The 21,263-nt window shown below is 48.6% G+C and overlaps 1 protein-coding gene across 4 annotated transcripts; it reads right to left on the bottom strand.

Moving 5' to 3' along the window:
• Positions 1–16,330: 16,330 nt before the first annotated feature.
• Positions 16,331–20,608, bottom strand: LOC125551743 (uncharacterized). 4 transcript variants are annotated; one of them, XM_048715107.2, is made up of 4 exons: positions 17,741–20,608; positions 17,376–17,422; positions 17,117–17,195; positions 16,331–16,724 (listed from the first exon to the last, which is right to left on the bottom strand). In XM_048715107.2, exon 1 carries the CDS (start codon positions 20,531–20,533, stop codon positions 18,029–18,031), a length of 2,505 nt encoding a protein of 834 aa, XP_048571064.1. In that variant the 5' UTR covers positions 20,534–20,608; the 3' UTR covers positions 16,331–16,724; positions 17,117–17,195; positions 17,376–17,422; positions 17,741–18,028. The 4 variants fall into 4 exon arrangements, with proteins under 4 accessions (XP_048571064.1, XP_048571049.1, XP_048571061.1 ...); XM_048715092.2 differs by having other exon boundaries at positions 17,117–17,422; XM_048715104.2 differs by lacking the exon at positions 17,117–17,195.
• Positions 20,609–21,263: the final 655 nt, after the last annotated feature.

The raw sequence follows: 21,263 nt of genomic DNA, 5'->3' as shown, positions 1-21,263 counted from the left end.
CGTGATGGTCCTTACCCTTGAGGGGACTCCTCGCTGCAACGTCAGTGGCCTTCATCTTGGCCCAGTATGTTTTGACATGGGCAAAGGCCATCCGTGCACCTTCAATGCATGTTGAACGCTTAACGGTGTCGATACGCGGCACCGCATCCACAAGCCGCTGCACCAAACTGAAGTAACTATTCGGAATGGGCTCAGTAGGCCACAACCGGGCTATGACGTCCTTCATGGCGGAACCAGATATCCTTTGGAGCTCGGCCCACTGGGCCATCTGCTCATTTAGTAACAACTGATGCTTTGGCGCGTCGAACTATGACCAAAAAAGCTTCTCTGTGGCACACCCTTCCTGCACTTGATAAAATCGCGACGCGTCGGAGGCACTCTTCGGCAGGTCCAAAAAGGTGTCCGGAGAACTCCACATTTGGTTAAGCGGGGAATACTTTGGATCACCGAACTTCGTCTGTAATAAGAAAGGCTTACCAGCCGCTATCTCCCCAGCTTGCCGGATCTCTTCCCGAGCCGCTCTAGACTCAGACCGTGCTTCTTTCGCCTCTTGTAAGGCCTTGTCGAGATTAGCTGCTTTGGCCTTGTTATCCTTCTCAAGGAATTTGTACTAGACGGTGGTCTCCTCCAGCTTGCGTGCCATGGTAGTAATTCTTTCCTCACACTGGCGCCGAACAGCCTGTTCAGTTTAACTCTTCAGCCGCCTTATGGGAAGCCAAATTACTCATCCGGGTTTGTTCCTTGGCAAGGACAAGCTCAGCCCGAAGGGCCTTCACTGCAGCAGCACCATCTGTAGCTATGCATGTCTCAGTATACAATTCCAGCTTCATGCTCATGTTATCATGCATAAATGTACTGGCTAACCCGAAAACATACATTGCGCCTCGTCAAGACGCCTTTGATCAGTGTGATGTCATCATCCGCCTCATCAATCTTCCACTGTAGACCCGCAACCTCCGCGGGTCGGGCGGTTGCAGGGGAGGTAATAGCATGTGTTCCAAGTAGTCAGATTATTTCCTGGATAAATATTTTTGATTCTCTGATTGCCTCCCTTGGGAAGCCTATCAGAGTCTCAGGGGATACTATCTATACGTAGGAGTATTTTGTGAATAAAACACAATTGAAAGCATTACAGCACAAACCTCGAAACCTCTTAGCAGGCTCGTGAAGGCCTCATTCAATCCGCTTTTCGTGGATAGGACCTTTTTAACCACCGTACCCACCAAGGTACGATAGTCTTCGGAGACGGACGCCTGTCGCAGCATGTTTGTCAATATATCCGGCGTTTCTGGGTCTTCGGAAGCAGCCATAGCAGCACGGCCCCCCTTCAAAGGGATCCGTTCATTCGCCCCTAGAGTTGTCTCCGACTGGAAGCCGGACAGTCCGGGGCCTTTATTGTTGGTCCCTGGACCCTGGGCTACCAAAGTATCATCTTCGGTTCGTGTTTTCGTCACCCCTCCATCACTTGCAGATCAGGAGAGACCCTCCGGGATGACACCTCGAAGTCATCTGCCTTATTGGGAGAGGAGACTGGTGGAGGCGTCTCGCTTTCCATCATCTCTGGGAGAAGATCTCCCGAGGAAGATGATTGTTGAGAAAGATTGTGTGCCGAGCTGCAAAAAGCATACATTTTAGATGTTACCCTGGTCACAGGAGAGGAACAGGGTATGTGTAAAACACCCTTGTTCGCTTACGATTTAGGCTTGGCCTCACTAGAGGACTGGGCGATAATGTCGTCCTTCAAGCCCGAGCCGCCCGACAGGGGCATCTTGCCTCGCTTGGGAGCCTTTTCTTCCCAATCTTCGGAGACGGCCCTTTTCTTACCATAGGGGGAATGAATGTTGGTTTCTCCTTTACTTTTGCCTTCGGGCGATGGGATTTTCATCTCCCCGGACACGGCATCTAAGATATCTTTGGGATGGAGGCCATCTTTGGTCCTCCCGCTCTCCGTCTTGTCCTCCTTCGCAGACATCTGGTATGGTGACGGGGCCAGCATCCTTGTTAATACGGGATCCGCTGAGGCTTCGGGAAGGGGGCCGAACACCTAATTAGTTCCGCTTTCTTTATCCAACCCTGAAAAAAGATGGTTTGTTCGGTAACGTATTACGATATACTTAACTACAAAGTGTTCGAAAGACAAGTGCTTGCCGGGGTATCTGGACGGTTGCAGTCAAGGCCGACGTCTTTAGTGGTGTCCGGCCAATGTTTTCGTTTCCCAAAAAACATCTTCCACATCCCTTTGTGCGTAGCGCCGAAGAAGTGTTGGATGGTTCATGGCCCTTCCGGATTGAACTCCCACATGTGGAGAGGCCTATGCTAGCATGGCAGGATTCGGCGGATCAGCATTACTTGAATCACGTTGACAAGATCGATGTCCCTCTCGAGGAGGGTTCGGATGCGGCTATGTAGAGTCTGCACTTCATCAACTGATCCCCAGTCCAGCCCCTTATTGACCCATGATGCAAGCTGTAACGGAGGGCCGGAACGGAACGCAGGTGTAGCTGCCCACTTGGTGCTACGGGGTTCCATAACGTAAAACCACTCTCGCTGCCATTGATTGGAAGTTTCGATGAAAGAGCATTTTGGCCAGGGAGTGTTGGTAAGCTGGCTTACTATAGCACCGCCGCACTCCACCTGTTCCCCGTCGACTACCTTTGGCTTCACACCAAAGGTCTTGAGCCATAAGTCGAAGTGTGGGGGGATTCGGAGAAAGGCCTCACACGTGACAATAAATGCCGAGACGTGAAGGAAAGAATCCAGAGCTAGATCGTGAAAATCTAGTCTGTAATAAAACATTAGCCCCCCAGACAAAGGGGTGGAGAGCGAACCCTAGCCCTCGGAGGAAGTCATAGATGAATACAACCCTCTCGCTAGATCTGGGGGTCAGAATAATCTGTCCTTGAGCAGGGAGCCTGTGGTGGATCTCCGCGGTCAGGTATCTGGCCGCCTAAAGCTTTGCAATATCCTCCTCTGTGACGGAGGAAGCCACCCATCGGCCTTGAGGGTTGGGTCCGGACATGATGGGGAAGCTTGAAGCAACGAAGTCGAACCTTGGGTGCTAGAACTCAAGGTTGGAAAGGTTGACGAGAGGCTTGGCATAAAAGGACGGCCCTTGGTTCCTTTATAAAGGCAGCAGGTATTGAACGCCTCCTCCTAAGCCTAAAAACCTGCCTATTCCCAAGGAATATTTCCAGTGGAACGGTTGGGTTACCCACGCTCGTATTAATGAGGATCCCGCAATAAGGGGACACGATCTCTGCTTCGACAGAACGTGCCAATAAAAACCACGCCTTGAAACATGGAACAGGAAACGGTTCGAAATAACAAGCGAACAAACGTGATGTCATTTTATAGAAAGTTGTCAGCAGACGGGACTCATGAAATATTATATTCTCTGCAGTCGTGTGTGGTACTTGTGTTGCAGATCCGGACACATTCATTTTATCTGAAGACTATCTTGGAGTATTCGGAAAGGGAAACCCGCCTTGAAATGCCGAAGACAATCTGCGCGCCGGACACCTCATGATTGAAGCCTGGTTCAGGGGCTACTGAGGGAGTCCTGGACTAAGGGGTCCTCGGGTGTCCGATCTATTGGATATGGGCCGGACTGATGGGCCGTGAAAATACAAAGACCGAAGACTTTGCTTGTGTCTGGATGGGACTCTCCTTGGTGTGGAAGGCAAGCTTGGCGGCCAAATATGAAGATTCCTTTCTCTGTAACCGACCTTGTGTAACCTTGGATCCCTCATGTGTCTATATAAACCAGAAGGCTAGGTCCATAGATACATCCTCATAATTATAGTCAGGCTAGACTTTTAGGGTTTAGTCATTACGATCTCGTGGTAGATCAACTCTTGTAATACTCATATTCATCAAGATCAATCAAGCAAGAAGTAGGGTATTACCTCCATAGAGAGGGCCCGAACCTGGGTAAACATTGTGTCCCCCGTCTCCTGTTACCATCGATCCCAGACTCACAGTTCAGGACCCCCTACCCGAGATCCGCCGGTTTTGACACCGATAGCGGCCGAGGAGGCCGGGCAATCTCGACACGCCTCCGCTCGGTGCAAGGGTTTCCCCGCCTCGAGTGGCCCCCGCCAGAGAGGAAGTACCGCTGCGGCCACCGAGAAGGACACCGGTCCCCGAAGGAGTACGCCCGTGCCCCCGAGGAGCCACAACAGGGGTTGCGTCGTGCTTGCGAGGTCGGCCCCGCCCCCTCTTGGGCGGCGGTGAGCCTGGCCCCTCCTGGCGAGCCTTCCCCTTCTCCGCAACCGAGAACCTCTTCGTTGGCGCCATGGGGGCTGCGGCAAGGCGGCAAGGCGAGAAGGAAGAAGAAGGAGTGTACTGCGAGAAGACAGAGATGAGTGAGGGGGGCTCTGCCCCTTCCCTCATTTATAGCCAAGAGGACGCGAACCACCGGTCAGCATGATGGCACGTAATGATTATTTTCCTCTGCATGCGGTGGTGTCTCGTCAAGTCGGACAGTTGCCGAGGCAGCGTGGGGAAGCGGAGACGCCCACGTCCCATCAATCGCCACGCATTGACCGAGGCCGCAGGCGGTTGCGGCCCGCGGCGCTCTGCACTTGCCCTTTGGCTTCGCCTCAAAGCCAAGTTCGAGCGCGCCTTGGGCCCAGGGGCTACTGTCGGCGTTCTGGGACCGGGGGTGCCCAAATTTGCCTGCCTGCGGCCCGTGGCGTGGCTCCATCGACGGCCTGGTATGGCCCAGTTCAGCAGCAACAACATAGGACCCTCGCGAGGGGCCAAGCCTCGTGAGGCGGGCGACGCCAAGATCTTCCTGGGGGCGGTCTCACTAGGATGGCTCCCGAGTTATGGAGATATCTATGCACGGCGCACCTTGCGAGGCTCACATGACTGAGCCATGATGACCAAGGCCAGGCGAGCGCCAGCGGGCGCAGTGTACTAGTTTCCTCTTTGGTGCTAAGGAGGCAAGCACAGGCGCGGAGTCCTGAGGACTCAAGAAAAGGTTTCCATATTGGTGCAACAAGACCAAGACCGCCGGGATGGCAGGACGGAGGTCATCATGCAGCCCACGACAGCGTCACTACCAGATCCTTTTGCAGGCGAAGACTACTTTTGTCAGATAACTTGTACTAGTTGTCTTCCTTCGAAATTGGCCGTTGTGGGATCCCTTCCCGCCTAACATTTGGAAAGAGGGCCAAGGCCACTATAAATAGGACTTAGCCACACCATAGGGGGGATCATTCAGACCACCTTCTCACCCACTAGCTAGTTGAGCTCAAGAACACCTCACCTCTTGAGGTTGTTCATCCACTGTACTAGTTAATCCTCATCCCCTCGAGGCAATCCACCACAAAGCTGGAGTAGGGTATTACACCGCAAGGTGGCCCAAACCAGGATAAATCTCTGCGTTTCTCGTTCTTTGGGTTCATCGAGTCAAGCTGTGGAATCGTTGGGCCGACAGGTCAGGGAGTAGGAGTTCTTCGTACGCACCCCAGTGTTCGAACCTCAAGGGTCTGCGGAGCCCTGAATCCGACACTAACTTCACGATTTTAATAAGACTTTTGAGCTTGAATGTGATGCTAGTGGAATTGGATTAGGAGGTGTGTTATTACAAGATGGCAAACCTGTTGCATACTTTTCTGAAAAATTGAGTGGGCCTAATCTGAATTATTCTACTTATGATAAAGAATTATATGCTCTTGTTCGGACTTTAGAAACATGGCAACATTATTTATGGCCCAATGAATTTTTTATACATTCTGATCATGAATCATTGAAACATATTAAAAGTCAAGCTAAACTGAATCGTAGACATGCTAAATGGGTTGAATTCATTGAGACTATCCCTTATGTCATTAAACACAAGAAGGGTAAAGAAAATTTTATTGCTGATGCATTGTCTCGTCACTATACTATGCTTTCACAACTTGACTTCAAAATATTTGGTTTGGAGACCATCAATGATCAATATGTGCATGATGTTGATTTTAAAGATGTAATGCAGAATTGTAAATATGGAAGAACGTGGAACAAGTTCGTCGTTAATGATGGATTTGTGTTCCGTGCTAACAAGCTATGCATTACAACTAGCTCCGTTCGTCTTTTGTTGTTGCAGGAGGCGCATGTAGGAGGATTAATGAGACACGTTGGCGTGAAGAAGACGGAGGACGTACTTGCTACACATTTATTTTCGCCAAAGATGAGACGGGATGTTGAGCATTTTGTTGCTCACTGCACTACATGTCAAAAAGCTAAGTCACGACTCAATTCTTATGGTTTATATATACCTTTGCCTGTACCTAGTGTTCCTTGGGAGGATATATCTATGGACTTTGTTTTAGGTTTACCTCAAACAAAGAAGGGGAGGGATAGCATATTTGTTGTCATGGATAGATTCTCTAAAATGGCATACTTTATACCATGTCATAAAAAGCGATGATGCTGTTAATGTTGCCGATTTGTTCTTTCGTGAAATTATTCGCTTGCATGATGTGCCAAATACTATTGTTGCATATCATGATACTAAATTTCTTAGCCATTTTTGAAGATGTTTATGGGCTAAGTTGGGGACTAAACTGCTTTTTAGTACTACTTGTCACCCCAAACTGATGGACAAACTAAAGTAGTCAATAGAACATTGTCTACTATGCTTAGGGCTGTTTTGAAGAATAATAAGAAAATGTGGGAAGAATGCTTGCCTCATATTGAATCTTCTTATAATCGTTCATTGCATTCTACTACTAAGATGTGCCCTTTTGAAATTGTGTATGGTTTCCTACCTCGTGCACCTATTGATTTGTTGCCTCTTCCATCTTCGGAGAAGGTTAATTTTGATGCTAAAGAACGTGCTGAATTGATTTCAAAAATGCATGAGTTAACTAAGGAAAACCTTGAGCGTATGAATGCTAAATATAAACTTGGTGGAGATAAGGGTAGAAAACATGTTCTATTTGCACCTGGAGATCTTGTTTGGTTACATTTGCGTAAGTATAGATTTCCTAATTTGCGCAAATCAAAACTAATGCCACGTGCCGATGGTCCTTTTAAGGTGTTAGAGAAAATAAATGATAATGCATATAAACTTGAGCTGCCTGCAGATTTTGGGGTTAGTCACACTTTTAACATTGCAGAGTTGAAGCCTTATTTGGGTGAGGAAGATGAGCTTCCGTCGAGGACGACTTCATTTCAAGAAGGGGGAGGATGATGAGGACATCAATAACATTGTTACACCCACAACCCCTGCTGCTATACATACTGGACCAATTACTAGAGCTCGCGCACGCCAATTGAATTACCATGTACTTTCCTTTCTTGGTAACGATTCTAATGTTCATGAGAATATGATGCTGCCTAAATTGGATACATTTGTTTTTCTTACAAATGAAGGGCCTAGCTTGGACAAGAAAGATGAACCTTGGAGCAAGTTCAAGCATGGAGATGATGGCATGCGCAAGGGGAACAAGAACGGAGTTACAAGTGATGATTCCAGGACTTTGAAGCCACCATAATGAGTGCATGAAGCCTTGGAAGAAATATACAAGATGCCACTTCATAAATTTCATACAGAGGCTATTCTAGGTGCTGCGTCACCTTATTTTTGGGCCAGGCCCATGTAATTTCGAAATACTTGATTATAGGTTGTTTTTAGAGTCCGTATGTGTGGGGAAACAAGAGTTAGGGTTAGTTTTGGACCCCTCCTCCAAGGGCCACAAAATTCCCCCTCTCTCCTCCATATATACAGCCCTTAGGGCATCGTTTAGACTTTGGATTTTGTTTAGATTAAAAGTTCACTAAAGTTGCAACTTCGTGTACTTTGTTTGTGTCCAACGACCAGACCAAGACGTCACAGAACCCCACCTTCATTAATAAAGTTTTCCTCTTTTATTCGCAATATCCAAATTGCAATCTCAGATTCCTGCTTGTTCTTTGGTTGCTCGCAGGAAATAGACCCTCGTGGTCAGTTTGATCGTGCACCGACGTGGTCAATAACCCCTCGAAAGTTGGTTTAGCGACTGCTAAGGCGCGACGTCTTCGCATGTTCGTAGTCGGATCGTTAAAGTCGACTTCCACAGAAAACGATAGCTATCTCATCAAAACATCGGGACACCTTCACCTCTATTCACTCCATGCGGATGGACTTTTGGAATCACTTGATTATGAATCATTTGATACTTGCGAACCATGCCTCATGGGTAAGATGACTAAAACTCTATTTTCTGGAACAATAGAGAGCTAATGATTTATTGGAAATAATACATACCGATGTATGCGGTCCGATGAGTGTTGAGGCACGCGGCAGATATCGTTATTTTCTAACCTTCACAGATGATTTGAGTAGGTATATCTACTTGATGAAACACATGTCTGAAACATTTGAAAAGTTTAAAGAATTTCAGAGTGAAGTAGAGAATCATCGTAACAAGAAAATAAAGTTTATACGATCTGATCGCAGAGGCGAATATTTGATTTACGAGTTTGGCCTTCATTTAAAACAATGTGCAATTGTCTCACAACTCACACCACCTGGAACACCACAGTGTAATGGTGTGTCCGAACGTCGTAACAGTGCTTTATTAGATATTGTGTGTTCTATGATGTCTCTTACCGATTTGCCTTTATCATTTTGGGGTTATGCATTAGAGACAGCCGCATTCACGTTAAATAGGGCACCGTCTAAATCCGTTGAGATGACACCATATGAACTATGGTTTGACAAGAAACCTAGGCTGTCATTTCTTAAAGTTTGTGGATGCGACACTTATGTCAAATGGCTTCAGCCTGATAGGCTCAGACCCAAATCGGAGAAGTGTGTCTTCATAGGACACCCTAAAGAAACTATTGGGTACACCTTCTACCACAGATCCGAAGGCAAGATCTTTGTTGCTAAGAATGGGTCATTTCTAGAGAAGGAGTTTCTCTCGAAAGAAGTGAGTGGTAGGAAAGTAGAACTTGATGAGGTAATTGTACCTTCTCTCGAATTGGAAAGTAGCACATCAGAGAAAACCGTTCTTGTGATGCCTACACCAACTAGAGAGGAAGCTGATGATGATGATCATAAAACTTTGGATCAAGCTACTACTGAACCTCGTAGGTCAACCGGATCATGTACTGCACAAGAGTGGTACGGCAATCCTGTCCTAGAAGTCATGTTGTTAGATAACGGCGAACCTACGAACTATGAAGAAGCTATGATGAGCCCAGATTCCGACAAATGGCTTGAGGCCATGAAATCTGAGATAGGATCCATGTATGAGAACAAAGTATGGACTTTGGTAGACTTTCCCGATGATCGGCAAGCCATTGAGAATAAATGGATCTTCTAGAAGAAGACAGACGCTGATGGTACTATCACTGTCTATAAAGCTCGAATTGTCGCGAAAGGTTTTCGACAAGTTCAAGGGGTTGACTACGATGAGACTTTCTCACCCATAGCGATGCTTAAGTCTATGCAAATCATGTTAGAAATTGCTGCATTTTATGATTATGAAATCTAGCAAATGGATGTCAAAACTGCATTCATTAATGGGTTTCTTAAAGAAGAATTCTATATGATGCAACCAGAAGGTTTTGTCGATCCTAAAGGTGTTAACAAAGTGTGCAAGCTCCAGCGATCCATTTATGGACTGGTGCAAGCATCTCAGAGTTGGAGTATATACTTCGATGATGTGATCAAAGCATATGGTTTTATACAGACTTACGGTGAAGCCTGTATTTACAAGAAAGTGAGTGGTGGCTCTGTAGCATTTCTGATATTATATGTAGATGACATATTATTGATTGGAAATGATATAGAATTTTTGGATAGCATAAAAGGATACTTGAATAAAAAAATCAATGAAAGACCTCGGTGAAGCTGCTTATATATTGGGCATCAAGATCTATAAGGATAGATCGAGACGTTTAATAGGACCTTCACAAAGCACATGCCTTGATAAAGTTTTGAAGAAGTTCAAAATTGACCAGTCAAAGAAAGGGTTCTTGCATGTGTTGCAAGGTATGAAATTGAGTAAGACTCAAAACCCGACCACAGCAGAAGATAGAGAGAGAATGGAAGTCATTCCCTATGCCTCAGCCATAGGTTCTATAAAGTATACCATGTTGTGTACCAGACCACATGTGTGCCTTACCATAAGTTTGGCAGGGAGGTACCAAAGTAATCCAAGAGTGGATCACTGGACATTGGTCAAGAATATCCTGAAGTACCTAAAAAGGACCAAGGATATGTTTCTCATTTATGGAGGTGACGAAGAGCTCATCGTAAAGGGTTACATCGATGCTAGCTTCGACACTGATCTGGATGACTCCGAGTCTTAATCTGGATATGTATTGAACGTGGGAGCAATTAGCTAGAGTAGCTCTATGCAGATCATTGTAGACATAGATATTTGCAAAGTACACACGGATCTGAATGTTGCGGACCCGTTGACTAAAACCTCTCTCACAAGCAAAACATGATCACACCTTAGTACTCTTTGGGTGTTAATCACATGGCGATGTGAACTATGGATGTTAATCACATGGCGATGTGAACTAGATTAGTGACTCTTGTGCAAGTGGGAGACTGGTGAAAATATGCCCTAGAGGCAATAATAAAGTTGTTATTACTATATTTTCCTTATTCATGATATAGGTTTATTATTCATGCTAGAATTGTATTGACCGAAAACTTAAATACATGTGTGGATACATAAACAAATATCGTGTCCCTAGTGAGCCTCTACTAGACTAGCTCGTTGATCAAAAGATGGTTAACGTTTCCTGACCATAGACATGTATTGTCACTTGATAACGGAATCACATCATTAGGAGAATGATGTGATGGACAAGACCCATCCGTTAGCATAGCATATGATCGTTCAGTTTATTGCTATTGCTTTCTTAATGTCGTATACATATTCCTTCGACCATGAGATTATGCAACTCCCGGATACCGAAGGGATACCTTGTGTGTTATAAAACATCACAATATAACTGGGTGATCATAAAGATGCTCTACAGGTATCTCCAAAGGTGTATGTTGAGTTGGCATGGATCGAGATTGGGATTTGTCACTCCGTGTATCAGAGAGGTATCTCTAGGCCCTCACGGTAATATAGCATCACAAGAAGCTTGCAAACAAAGTGACTAAGGAGTTAGTTACGAGATGATGTATTACAGAATGAGTAAAGAGACTTGCCGGTAACGATGTTGAACTTGGTATGAAGATACTGACGATCGAATCTCGGGTAAGTAACATACCGCCAGACAAAGGGAATTACGTATGTTGTCATAAAGGTTCGACCGATAAAAGATCTTCATAGAATATGTAGGAACCAATATGGGCGTCCAGGTCCCGCTATTGGTAATTGAATGGAGAAGCGTCTCGGTCATGCCTACATCATTCTCGAACCCGTAGAGTCTGCAGGCTTAACTTTCATTGACAATATAGTATTATGAGTTATGTATGTTGATGACCGAATATTGTTCGGGGTCCTGGATGAGATCACGGACATGACGAAGAGCTCCGGAATAGTCCGGAGGTAAAGATTAGTATGTGGGATAATAGTGTTTGGTCTCCGAAAGGGTTCCGAAATTCAATGCAAGGGGTTTCAGATGTTTCCCGAAATGTTTTGGTGCGAGAACACTTTATTTGGGCCAAGGGGTAAAGCCCACGGGTTTTTTAGGAAGGTGCAAAAGGAAGTTTTGCGAAGGCCGGGGGCCAGACGCCAAAGACCCTGGCGTCTGGTCCTGGAGTCTGAGAAGGACTCTTGCCTTGCGGGCTAAACCGACTTTGAGGAGGCTCTTTCTCCAAGAAACGACCCCAGGGCTCAACATATAAATAGAGGGGCATGGCTAGCACCCGAAACACATTAATATTCACCAAGCCGTGTGTCGGCAACTCCACCCCCTCTAGTTTATCCTTCGTCATAGTTTCTGTTATGCTTGTGAAGCCCTGCGGAGATTGTTCTTCACCACCACCGTCACCACACCGTCGTGTTGCTAGAACTCATCTACTACTTCGCCTCTCTTGGTGGATCGAGAAGGCGATGACATCATCGAGCTGAACGTGTGCTGAACGCGGAGGTGTCGTTTGTTCGGTACTTGATCGTGACAAATCGTGAAGGTGTACGACTACATCAACCGCGTTTATAAACGCTTCCGCTTAGAGATCTACAAGGGTATGTAGATGCTCTCCCCCTATCGTAGCTATACATCTCCATGGATAGATCTTGCGTGTGCGTAGAACTTTTTTGTTTTCCATGCAACGTTCCCATCAATCCCCACTCTCATTGAAAGATTGGGTCGCCATCATAAGACTACCACCTGAAGCAACACGACGGGCAATGAGAACTACGACGACGCCTTCAAGAAGGGAACGAGTTTCGTCGCCGCTGGTCCGTCCGAAGATAGAGCAGGTTTTCACCCCGACCACCATTCACCGCCACCAAACGCCACACCTCGAATACCACGCCGCCCACACGGCCATGGCAACCGGGCAGCACCAAAGCCACGGGCTCTGCACATGAGCCTCGCGGACCCACCACCAAGGCCGCCGCCTCGGCATCCAATACCTGGACACCACCTCACCTAAGATCCGCCGCTACCCCAACCAAAGACACGAGCGGAAAGGACCCGCCTTTCGCACCCCTAGGCTGCCGCAGTGCCGAGACCCAATAGGCCGGCCAAAACTGGTCTCCATCGCCCCGTCCTGCGGCACCGGGCGCGAGATGACCTCGGTTCTGCTGCCGGACGCAAAACAAGGTCAGTCCTACTGCTGGGCGCGAAACGAGCTCGGTCCTACTGCCGGGTGCGAGACAAGTGATGGACCATAGTTGGGGGAGGGCCAACCATCGACGAAGATAGCGGACGAACGACTGAGAAGAAGGATTGAAGGTCGACACATGCGGTACACCGACGGGCCGACGCCAGAGATGTCCATCCGCCGCCGTGAACGACCCAAACCACCGCCATGAGCCACCACCACACCGTGGCAGCCCACATCCATGTCGGGACCCCTAGAGGGAGCCTTGTGCCGCCGTACTGACCTGCACCACTGGAAGAGGCCAGCCCAGCCGCAGACGCCGTCGACCACCCCACCATGGCACGCCCCCGCTCCGGCCACCTCCAGCACCCAAGGACCGCTGAAGACGACCGGACCACGCCGCCTCAGCCCGCGCCGCCCGCGAGAACAGCCAGTCGGAGGAGCAGCCCGCCAGATCTGGATCGGACCACCACAGCCCCGACGCCGCCCACCCTACGCAGGCACACTCCACTAACCCAGCAGCCCCCACGCGCCGCCACCGTCGCCGGGACGACCGTCGTGGTCGCGCCGCCGCGCCCTGCCCAGCGTCGCGCATACATCCAAGCGCCTGCCCGCGCCAATTGGCCCCGCGCGAAGGGAGAAGAAGGTCCGCCGACGCCTGCCAGCAAGCCTTTGCCCGGCGGCGCGCTCCGGGGGAGTGGGGGGGGGGGGGGGGGGGGGGGGGTGTCCTTGCGGAGGGGGTTTCGGTGGGAGCCTTGTGTTTCTCCACCTTCCCTACCTCTCGGGCACCCCAAGCCCTCCCATATTTTTCCAGATCGAGAGAGAGGCTGAAGGCGACGGCGTGTTGCATGCTGCAGCACAGGGAGCCGGCGCTGGCGATGAGGTGGACGAGGGATGGAGAAGGGAGCCGGCACTGGCTGGGCGGACAGTGGACGGCGGGGTAGCCGGGAGCCAACGCTGGCTGGGCGGACAGTGGAGGGCGGAGTAGCCGGGAGCCGGGGAGAAGCGCCGGCACAGTCGAGGCGGCTGGAGCCATGGACAAGCACGGTGAAGGATGGCGTGGTGAGGAAGGCCCGGCTGGCTCTACTACTGGAGCTCATGCACGGGTGCGTCCAGGCAGTCGTCCCTTCGTGCTGTTGTTGGCCTTTGTGCTGCCGCCGGAGGTTGCCGTCTTGCCGACCTGTTGTTGTTGCTGCCGTGTATTGCGTGCCTCTGAAGATTGAGGAAAGAAGATATCATTTTTTTTATATGTGCTGCTGTTGTGTGCTACTGTTGAGAAATATTGAAACAGTTTTGGAGCAAATTTATTCACAGATAAGAGACATTGGGCTAAATTTGTTTGCTCTATTGTGTGTGGTTACTGCTATGCATTGTGTGCTCCGGAAGAAGTGAGATATTGAGAAAAGGTGTGGCTAGGTCTCAATAACTCAGACTTAACCAAGTCTTAGCATGTAAAGAAGAAAAAAGAAAAGGTTAAAAAGAAAATTTTCACGGATCTCCATACAAGATCTTATGAATATAGCACAAGTCTCAGTCGACTGAGATTTAACAATCCCGATTGAAACATACAGCTACTGCCATTGATTGTTTTTTATTGATGTTAGCCGATGTAGAGTGATAGAAAACCAACATTTTTTTCTAGAAAAATCGATTTTTTTAATCTTTTGCAGACTTCGATGGATGAATAGAGATAACTCACGATCCAGTAATAGGAGCCGAGCTTGTTATTAGAGAAGAGTCCATAATTTCTTCCATGCGAATTAGAAAGAAGATTCGAACTGATCTCAGAGTTCTCTTCAATGTCGTTTGAGTTATTATTTGAGAACATGTGAATAAGTTTTGTGCAAGGAAGACGTCACAGTGAAGAGCAGTGAAGAGCGGCACAGCAAAGCGCGTGTATAGATCTAGTATGCTCTTTTATCTCATTTTTTTCACGAATACGCAAGCTGCGTATTTTTGTATTGATAGAGGGAGAAAGTAGCATGAGATTACAACGCATACAGGGCCATGTACGCAGAAGGCATGATGCACGAGCGTAAGAGCAAACTAGAACAAGGGGTCTGCTCAGCCCTAGGTGTCTAAACTAGCAACTACTCGCCAGGGATGATGTTAAGTAGCCCTTTGGCGCCTGCCTTTGCCCATAGGCGCGCCTCGTCTTTGATGGTGTCGGAGATCAGGGTGAGCGAAGGAGTGGCTCGGTCGAAGATGCACGCGTTACGGTGTTTTCAAAGCCACCACGCCATGAGGATGATGAGGGAGGATAGGCCTTTTCGCACGAGGGCCGACGAGCGGTCGAGGCAGGAGGACCACCAGGTTTGGAAGGGGGTGTCTTCAGTTGGAAGGTCGGCGGCCATGCAAGCCCAGCCGAGGATCTCATGCCAAACCTGACAGGAGAACGAGCAGGCCGCGAGGAGGTGATGCATGGACTCGGGTTCTTGATCACAAAGCGCGCACGTGTCCTCGTACGGCAAGCCGTGATGGGCGAGCCGTTCCGCGTTCCAGCAGCGGTGTTGCATGGCAAGCCAAAGGAAGAACTTGACGCGAAGAGGCGCCCATGGCCGGCAGGTGAGACGCCAGTGAGGATCTTCGCACGTGCCAAAGAAAAGCGCCTTGTAGCAAGAGCTCGCCGAGTACGTGGCGGAAGCTGTCCAGCGCCAGGAGAGCACGTCTGGCGTGGAGGAGAGCGGCGTGTGGCGCACCAGGCGCCAGAGGTCGACGTATTGCACCATGGCCGCCGGGCCAAGTGCGCCTCGAATGTCATGGACCCAGGAGCGTAGGTGAAAGCCGTCGCGCACACTGCGGTCTTTGCGGAGGCGGCGCGGGATGAGTGTGTAGACGAGAGGGGCGATCTCCGCTACGGATCTGCCGTTGATCCAGTGGTCGGTCCAGAAGCAACAAGTGTCGCCCGAGCCAAGCTGACAGCTTGTGGAGGCACGGAAGATGGCGTTCACGTCGGTGTCGTGAGGTACGGAGAGGTGGCTCCATGGCCGCGAGGGGTCCGTGCGCTGGAGCCATAGCCAGCAAACGTGCAGAGACAAGCCCATGCGGTAGATGTCACGGATGCAAGACCGTCGAGGGAGATGGGGCGGGACACCCGCTGCCAGTTGACATGGCATTGGCCTCCGTTGGCCTCCTTGTGGCCCGCCAAAAGGAATCCATGGATGATCCAATTCACCTTCTTGATGGCCGTTTTGTTGAAGGCGATGGCCGTGAGGAAATGCGTGGGGATGGCGCAGAGGACATGCCGCACGAGGGCAAGGCGATCACCTTGAGAGAGCATGGAGGCGTGCCAGGTGGATAACTTGCTGCAGAGCTTGTCGAAGATCGGCTCCAAACTCATCGAGCAGGTCTTGCGGACGGCAATGGGCAGCCCGAGGTAGGTGATGAGGAAGTGTGCCACGGGACACTGCATCTCGGAGGTGATCGGGGCGATGTGATCGTCAATGCACTGGATCGGGGTCGTCAAGCATTTGTTGAAGTTGGTGTGCAGCCCAGAAGCCCTGCCAAAGACATGTAGGAGGGTGTGCACGGCAGCAATGTCATGGCTGTCCGGATGACAGAAAACGACGACGTTGTCCGCGTAGAGAGATATGCTGAAAACCCCCGTCACACAAGGCCTTACTTACAAGGTATTACCTTCGTCCTAAATTCTTGTCTTAGATTTTTCTAGATATGGACATATCTAACATTAAAACATGTCTAGATACATATGCCTTTAGACAAATCTAAGACAAATAATTTGGGACAGAGGGGGTACTTCTCAGCGTTGGCACCATGGAATGCCCATCGTTTTGACGAACAAACAAGCAGCTACTCAAGTCATGCATCTCCTGAATCATCATCAAAGTAATCTCTACAGAAGAGCAATAGAGTGCTTCAGACTGCTAAGGAATGTACTTTCGTTTTCCCTTTTTATCAAGCGGGCAGATGATATCTCCAATTGTGTCCCATTACAATATTGTTTCGCCAACCATTTCCACATTTTGAGCTAACCTGACATCTAAAGCCAACATATGGTAAGTTTCTCCATATAATTTGAGATAAGTTACGATATGGATTAATAGTGACGACACATCTTCAGTGACCCAACACAATCCAATGCCGATAGTTTATGTCAACAGCTAATTGGGTTATTGCACAGAACAATTGATGGTGAATTGAGTATTACAGAAACAGTTGGCATTGGAAAACAGGAATGATCGTGGACCAAGATTTCAAGCGAAGTTTTATCGAAACGAGAGACCAAAAGGATTTTCATGGCACCGAAATAGTTTCATTTTTTGTACTGTGCATGGATCCACATTTAATCAAGTATAACATTTGTCCGATCTCATCTCCGTGGATGATTAACAAGGGGGGACAAAGTTAACCAACAAAGAAACAAGAACATACATTTTTAGCAGTGTTAAGCACCCTTTTGTTGTTTCTGTAGATGATTGGGTAGATACAACAAATGGTAGCTGCTCCTTCCCTGCCCAAATTAAGGGTAAGGGGGGTACTCAGACACAGTGAATGTTAAGACCCAGATAATTGCTGCAATGCAACAAAGGAATCAAGTAGGTATTGCAAAACGACATGCTTCTACAGTCAATGTACCAGAACACTCGGCGCTCCAAAAAAATGCTACTTTGAATGAAGTACATACTTGTACCTTGTTCTGAAGGGAACAAAAGAGTGTTGCTCAAGTCTTCCATACATCTGCATTACAATTTTTACATTTCAACTATGCATTCAGAAGTATTTTCATCAAATAAAACAATTATTTGCAGGAATCAATGTGAAGGACTAAACAGGGTGCTGATCTAGCAATGTGGATTGACAACTGAGTGTGGCAATCTTTAGGAAAGAACAATTATCATAGAGTATTTAGTTTAATACCATAAATTCTACGTCACATATTCGCATGCAACAAACTTCTGAAAGCAGTGATTGCAACATATGATATGAAACACACACACTTCTGACGCTACTAACAGATAAAAAAGAGACAGTAGATGCGATGAGAATATGGGATACCTCCCATCCAGTCCATTCAGCTTGCTGTCACGAGTGCTTCGCCAAATTTGATAGAGTATTGGAATTTGGAAACTCTATCTTCACTCCAGGCAGATGATAAGTGAAAGTTCACTGAACTGTGTAGGTATACCGAATGATGGCAGTATGTAGACTGCACCAATCCTGGACCCAGACCATGACCCAACTCACGTTTATCAACTGATGGTGAGACAACAAGAACCAGATTCCAACAAATTCAAGGCCAGCAGAATTCATCCAAAATTATGCTCCCATGTAACCATGCCGGGGCTAAGCCCAAGACAAAGTAGTTTCTACAACAAGTGAACCGTTTAAACAAGATCTCCATTCAGTTTCCAGCAACAAATGAACTGAAGATGCATATGTCCTAGTGCTAGCAACACACTTTTTATCATCCATCACTGAAAGCATCCCTAAACATGCCCCAGTATGCCCCTTCTCATGTAGGCAATCAATTAAAAGTTTCCAGACAACCTCATCATAGTTGTACCCTAAGCCAAGTATATCACTGAAAATTGATACAGCCATCCCATGATCTCCACTATCACAAAGGCCAGAAAGGAGAAGGCAGCATGACTTTAGCCCTGGCTGAAAGCTCTGATGGGCCATCGATCTAAATTGCTCGCATGCTTCCCTGTACATCTTTAAGTTACAATAGCAACCAAGTAGATAATCAGACATGTCTTCATCCAACAGAACGCTGTTTCCCTGCATTTTTAGCAACAGCCATTCCACCTCCTCCAGTCGACACTGATTACACAATCCCCTCAGCAGTGCCTTGTATGTGCTAATGCCAGGAGCAGCATCAGATTTACACATCTGTTCAAAAAGCTCCTGCAGATTTCTCACATCTACCATCTTCCATACTTTTTCATTATCAAATGCATCACTATCATCCTTGTTACACATATGATTAAGCAATATCGAATATGTTGTACAATTTGGATCAATAGGGACAGAAAGCATCTTCACATGTGCAAAGAAGGCTTTCTCCATCAGGCCAGCATCACTATACGCCTTTATGATAGAGTTATATGTTTCCACATCTGGAGAAACACCTGCTTCATGCATTTCAACAATAGCCACGTCTATATTTTCTTCCTTCCTTGCACCCTCAAACCAGTCTGTACTGATTTTCAGTGTATATGTCTGTTTGTCAGGTTTGCAACCAGAAGATATCATTTGCTCATACATCTTGGCAGCATCTGCATGCTTCTTGTCCCAAAGCATTTGCTTGATCAGAATGTTAAATGTACAAGTTGTTGGTTCTATCCCCTGCTTCTTCATCTTGTCTAGTAAATCTATAGCCCTATCCAATCTTTTCACTTTGCACAGACCATCAATAAGGGCGTTGTAGGTGTGAACATCAGATATACAGTCCTCTGAAGCCATCTTCTCCATCAGCCCAAAAGCAGAATCAATATCACCTACTTGGCAATATCCATGAATCAGTGAATTATATATGACGCTGTGTGCCTTAATACCTTTCTGAGGAAGACAAGAAAAGAGAGAATGAGCCTCCTCCAGTCGACCTTGCTCACAATGAGCATCTATAAAGATGGCATAAGTTTGTCGATCTGGAAGAACGCCATAATCCTCCATCAAATCAAGCAACCGGAAAGCAATCTTCATTTCACCCACGCTACACTGACCAGATATCAGCGAGTTGAATGTAACAGTATCCGGCGACAACCCAGCCCCAACCATTTGTGTCAAGAAGGCCATCGCTTGATGCACTTTACCACCGCAACAGAATCCATGGATCACCACATTAAAAATTTGGACATTTGGGTTGACCCCATTCTTCTTCATCAACTGCAAAACATCAAGAGCAGCCTTCATATCACCAACCTTACAATACCCATCAATCAACACATTGTAAGTGGCAACTCCAAGAGCAACGCCCTTCACTAAGGCTTCACACAACACCTTGGCACGATGCTCCACTTTTCCATGCTTCCACAGACCATGGACAACTATGGTATATGTCCAGCAATCTGGAGCACGCTGCTGCATCTCCATTTTCTCCAACAACTTGGTCACATCATCGAACCTCCCCTCCTGACAAAGTCCGCCAATCAAGGCATTATAAGTCACGACGTTTGGCACCACACCCTTATCGACCATCTCACCCAACAAAGCCTCGGCGTCCCCGACACGCCTAGCCTTGCAGAGCCCATCGAGCAGCACAGTGTATGTGTGCACGCCGGGTTTGCACCAGCCCCTCGACATTTTAGCAAACACCCTACAGGCATCGTCAATGCGCCCCACGGCACACAGGCCCTGGATCAGGATAGTGTAGGAGTGTCTGTCGTAGTAGGCACCCCAACGGCGTGGCATCTGCACGAACAAACCGCACGCAGCTGTGAGGAGGCCGGCCCTGCAGAGGCCGAGCATGAGGCAGTTGTAGGTGAAGGTGTCCGGCGCGAACCCCGCCTCGTGCATCCGAGCCAGAGCGGCCCTGGCGTCGGCGAGGAGAGCGAGCTTGCAGTGCGCGCTGATGAGCGTGTTGTAGGTACAGCGATCGGGAGGCGCACCGGACTTTAGCATGGCGCCGAAGGAGGCCAGGAGGTGCGCGAGGCGCGGCGCCTCACTGCCCCTGGAAGAATATGCGATGAGGGCGGCATTGTGGGATCGGACGTCGGAGGGGTCGAGGCGAGGGGGGTCCAGGTCGGGAGGGGATGGAACGGCCGCCGCTGCGGCAGAGGTGGAGAAGCGGAGGGCGTCGATGGACTCCGCCACCGCCACCGCCGGCGGCGGCGAGAGGCGGCGCATAATTGGTGGGAGTTTAGTGATGGGAAGCGAACGATCGGATCTGGGGACGAATCAGGGGAAGATGCTGGCTGAATTGGTGCGAGATGATAGTTCCGTCTCTCCCTGGTTCACCCAGGCAAACCTGGCCAAATGGGCCGGCCCGGCCCGGCACGGCATGGCCTGGGTTAAACGGGCCAGGCACGGCATGGCCCGGGCAGGCACGCTAAGTACTCGGGCTGTGCCGGGCCAGCACGCGTGCTGGCCTCCCAGGCCCAGGCACGGCTCATGGCTAAACGTGCTGGCACGTAGGTCCGATTGGCACGTTTACGTGCGAGGAGGCAGGGCGCACAGCGCTGGCACGTCGTTCGCGCATGCTAGCTGTCTCGTGCGAAGGCATGCATGCACGCCTGCAAGACTGTAAGGCTCACTGCTACGTAGTAGTAGCACACTAGCGCATGATTTTTTAAAAATTTCACTAGCACACGCATAGCAGTAGGCAGTAGCACATTAGTTTATTACTTTCAACGCTCGCTAGTCGGCCCACTTCAGTCGAGTCGATCCATGGAACAAGGCGCCTCCCCCCCCCAGTAGGCAGTAGCACAAATCAACAATAGCTCGATTGGTTTTTTAGACGACCCCCGCTGTCGCGCTAGTTGTGCCGTGCGGGGCTGGCCCGTTTGGCCAGGTATGCACCCAGGACGTGTTTGGTTGCTTTCACTGCTCCCCTCTTAGTCAGGCTGAGCACGGCCCG

Source organism: Triticum urartu, chromosome 1A (genome assembly GCF_056163025.1).
Source record: "Triticum urartu cultivar PI428250 chromosome 1A, HENAU_Tu73, whole genome shotgun sequence".
Lineage (NCBI taxonomy): Eukaryota > Viridiplantae > Streptophyta > Magnoliopsida > Poales > Poaceae > Triticum > Triticum urartu.
This window is presented reverse-complemented; position numbering and strand designations above follow the sequence as displayed.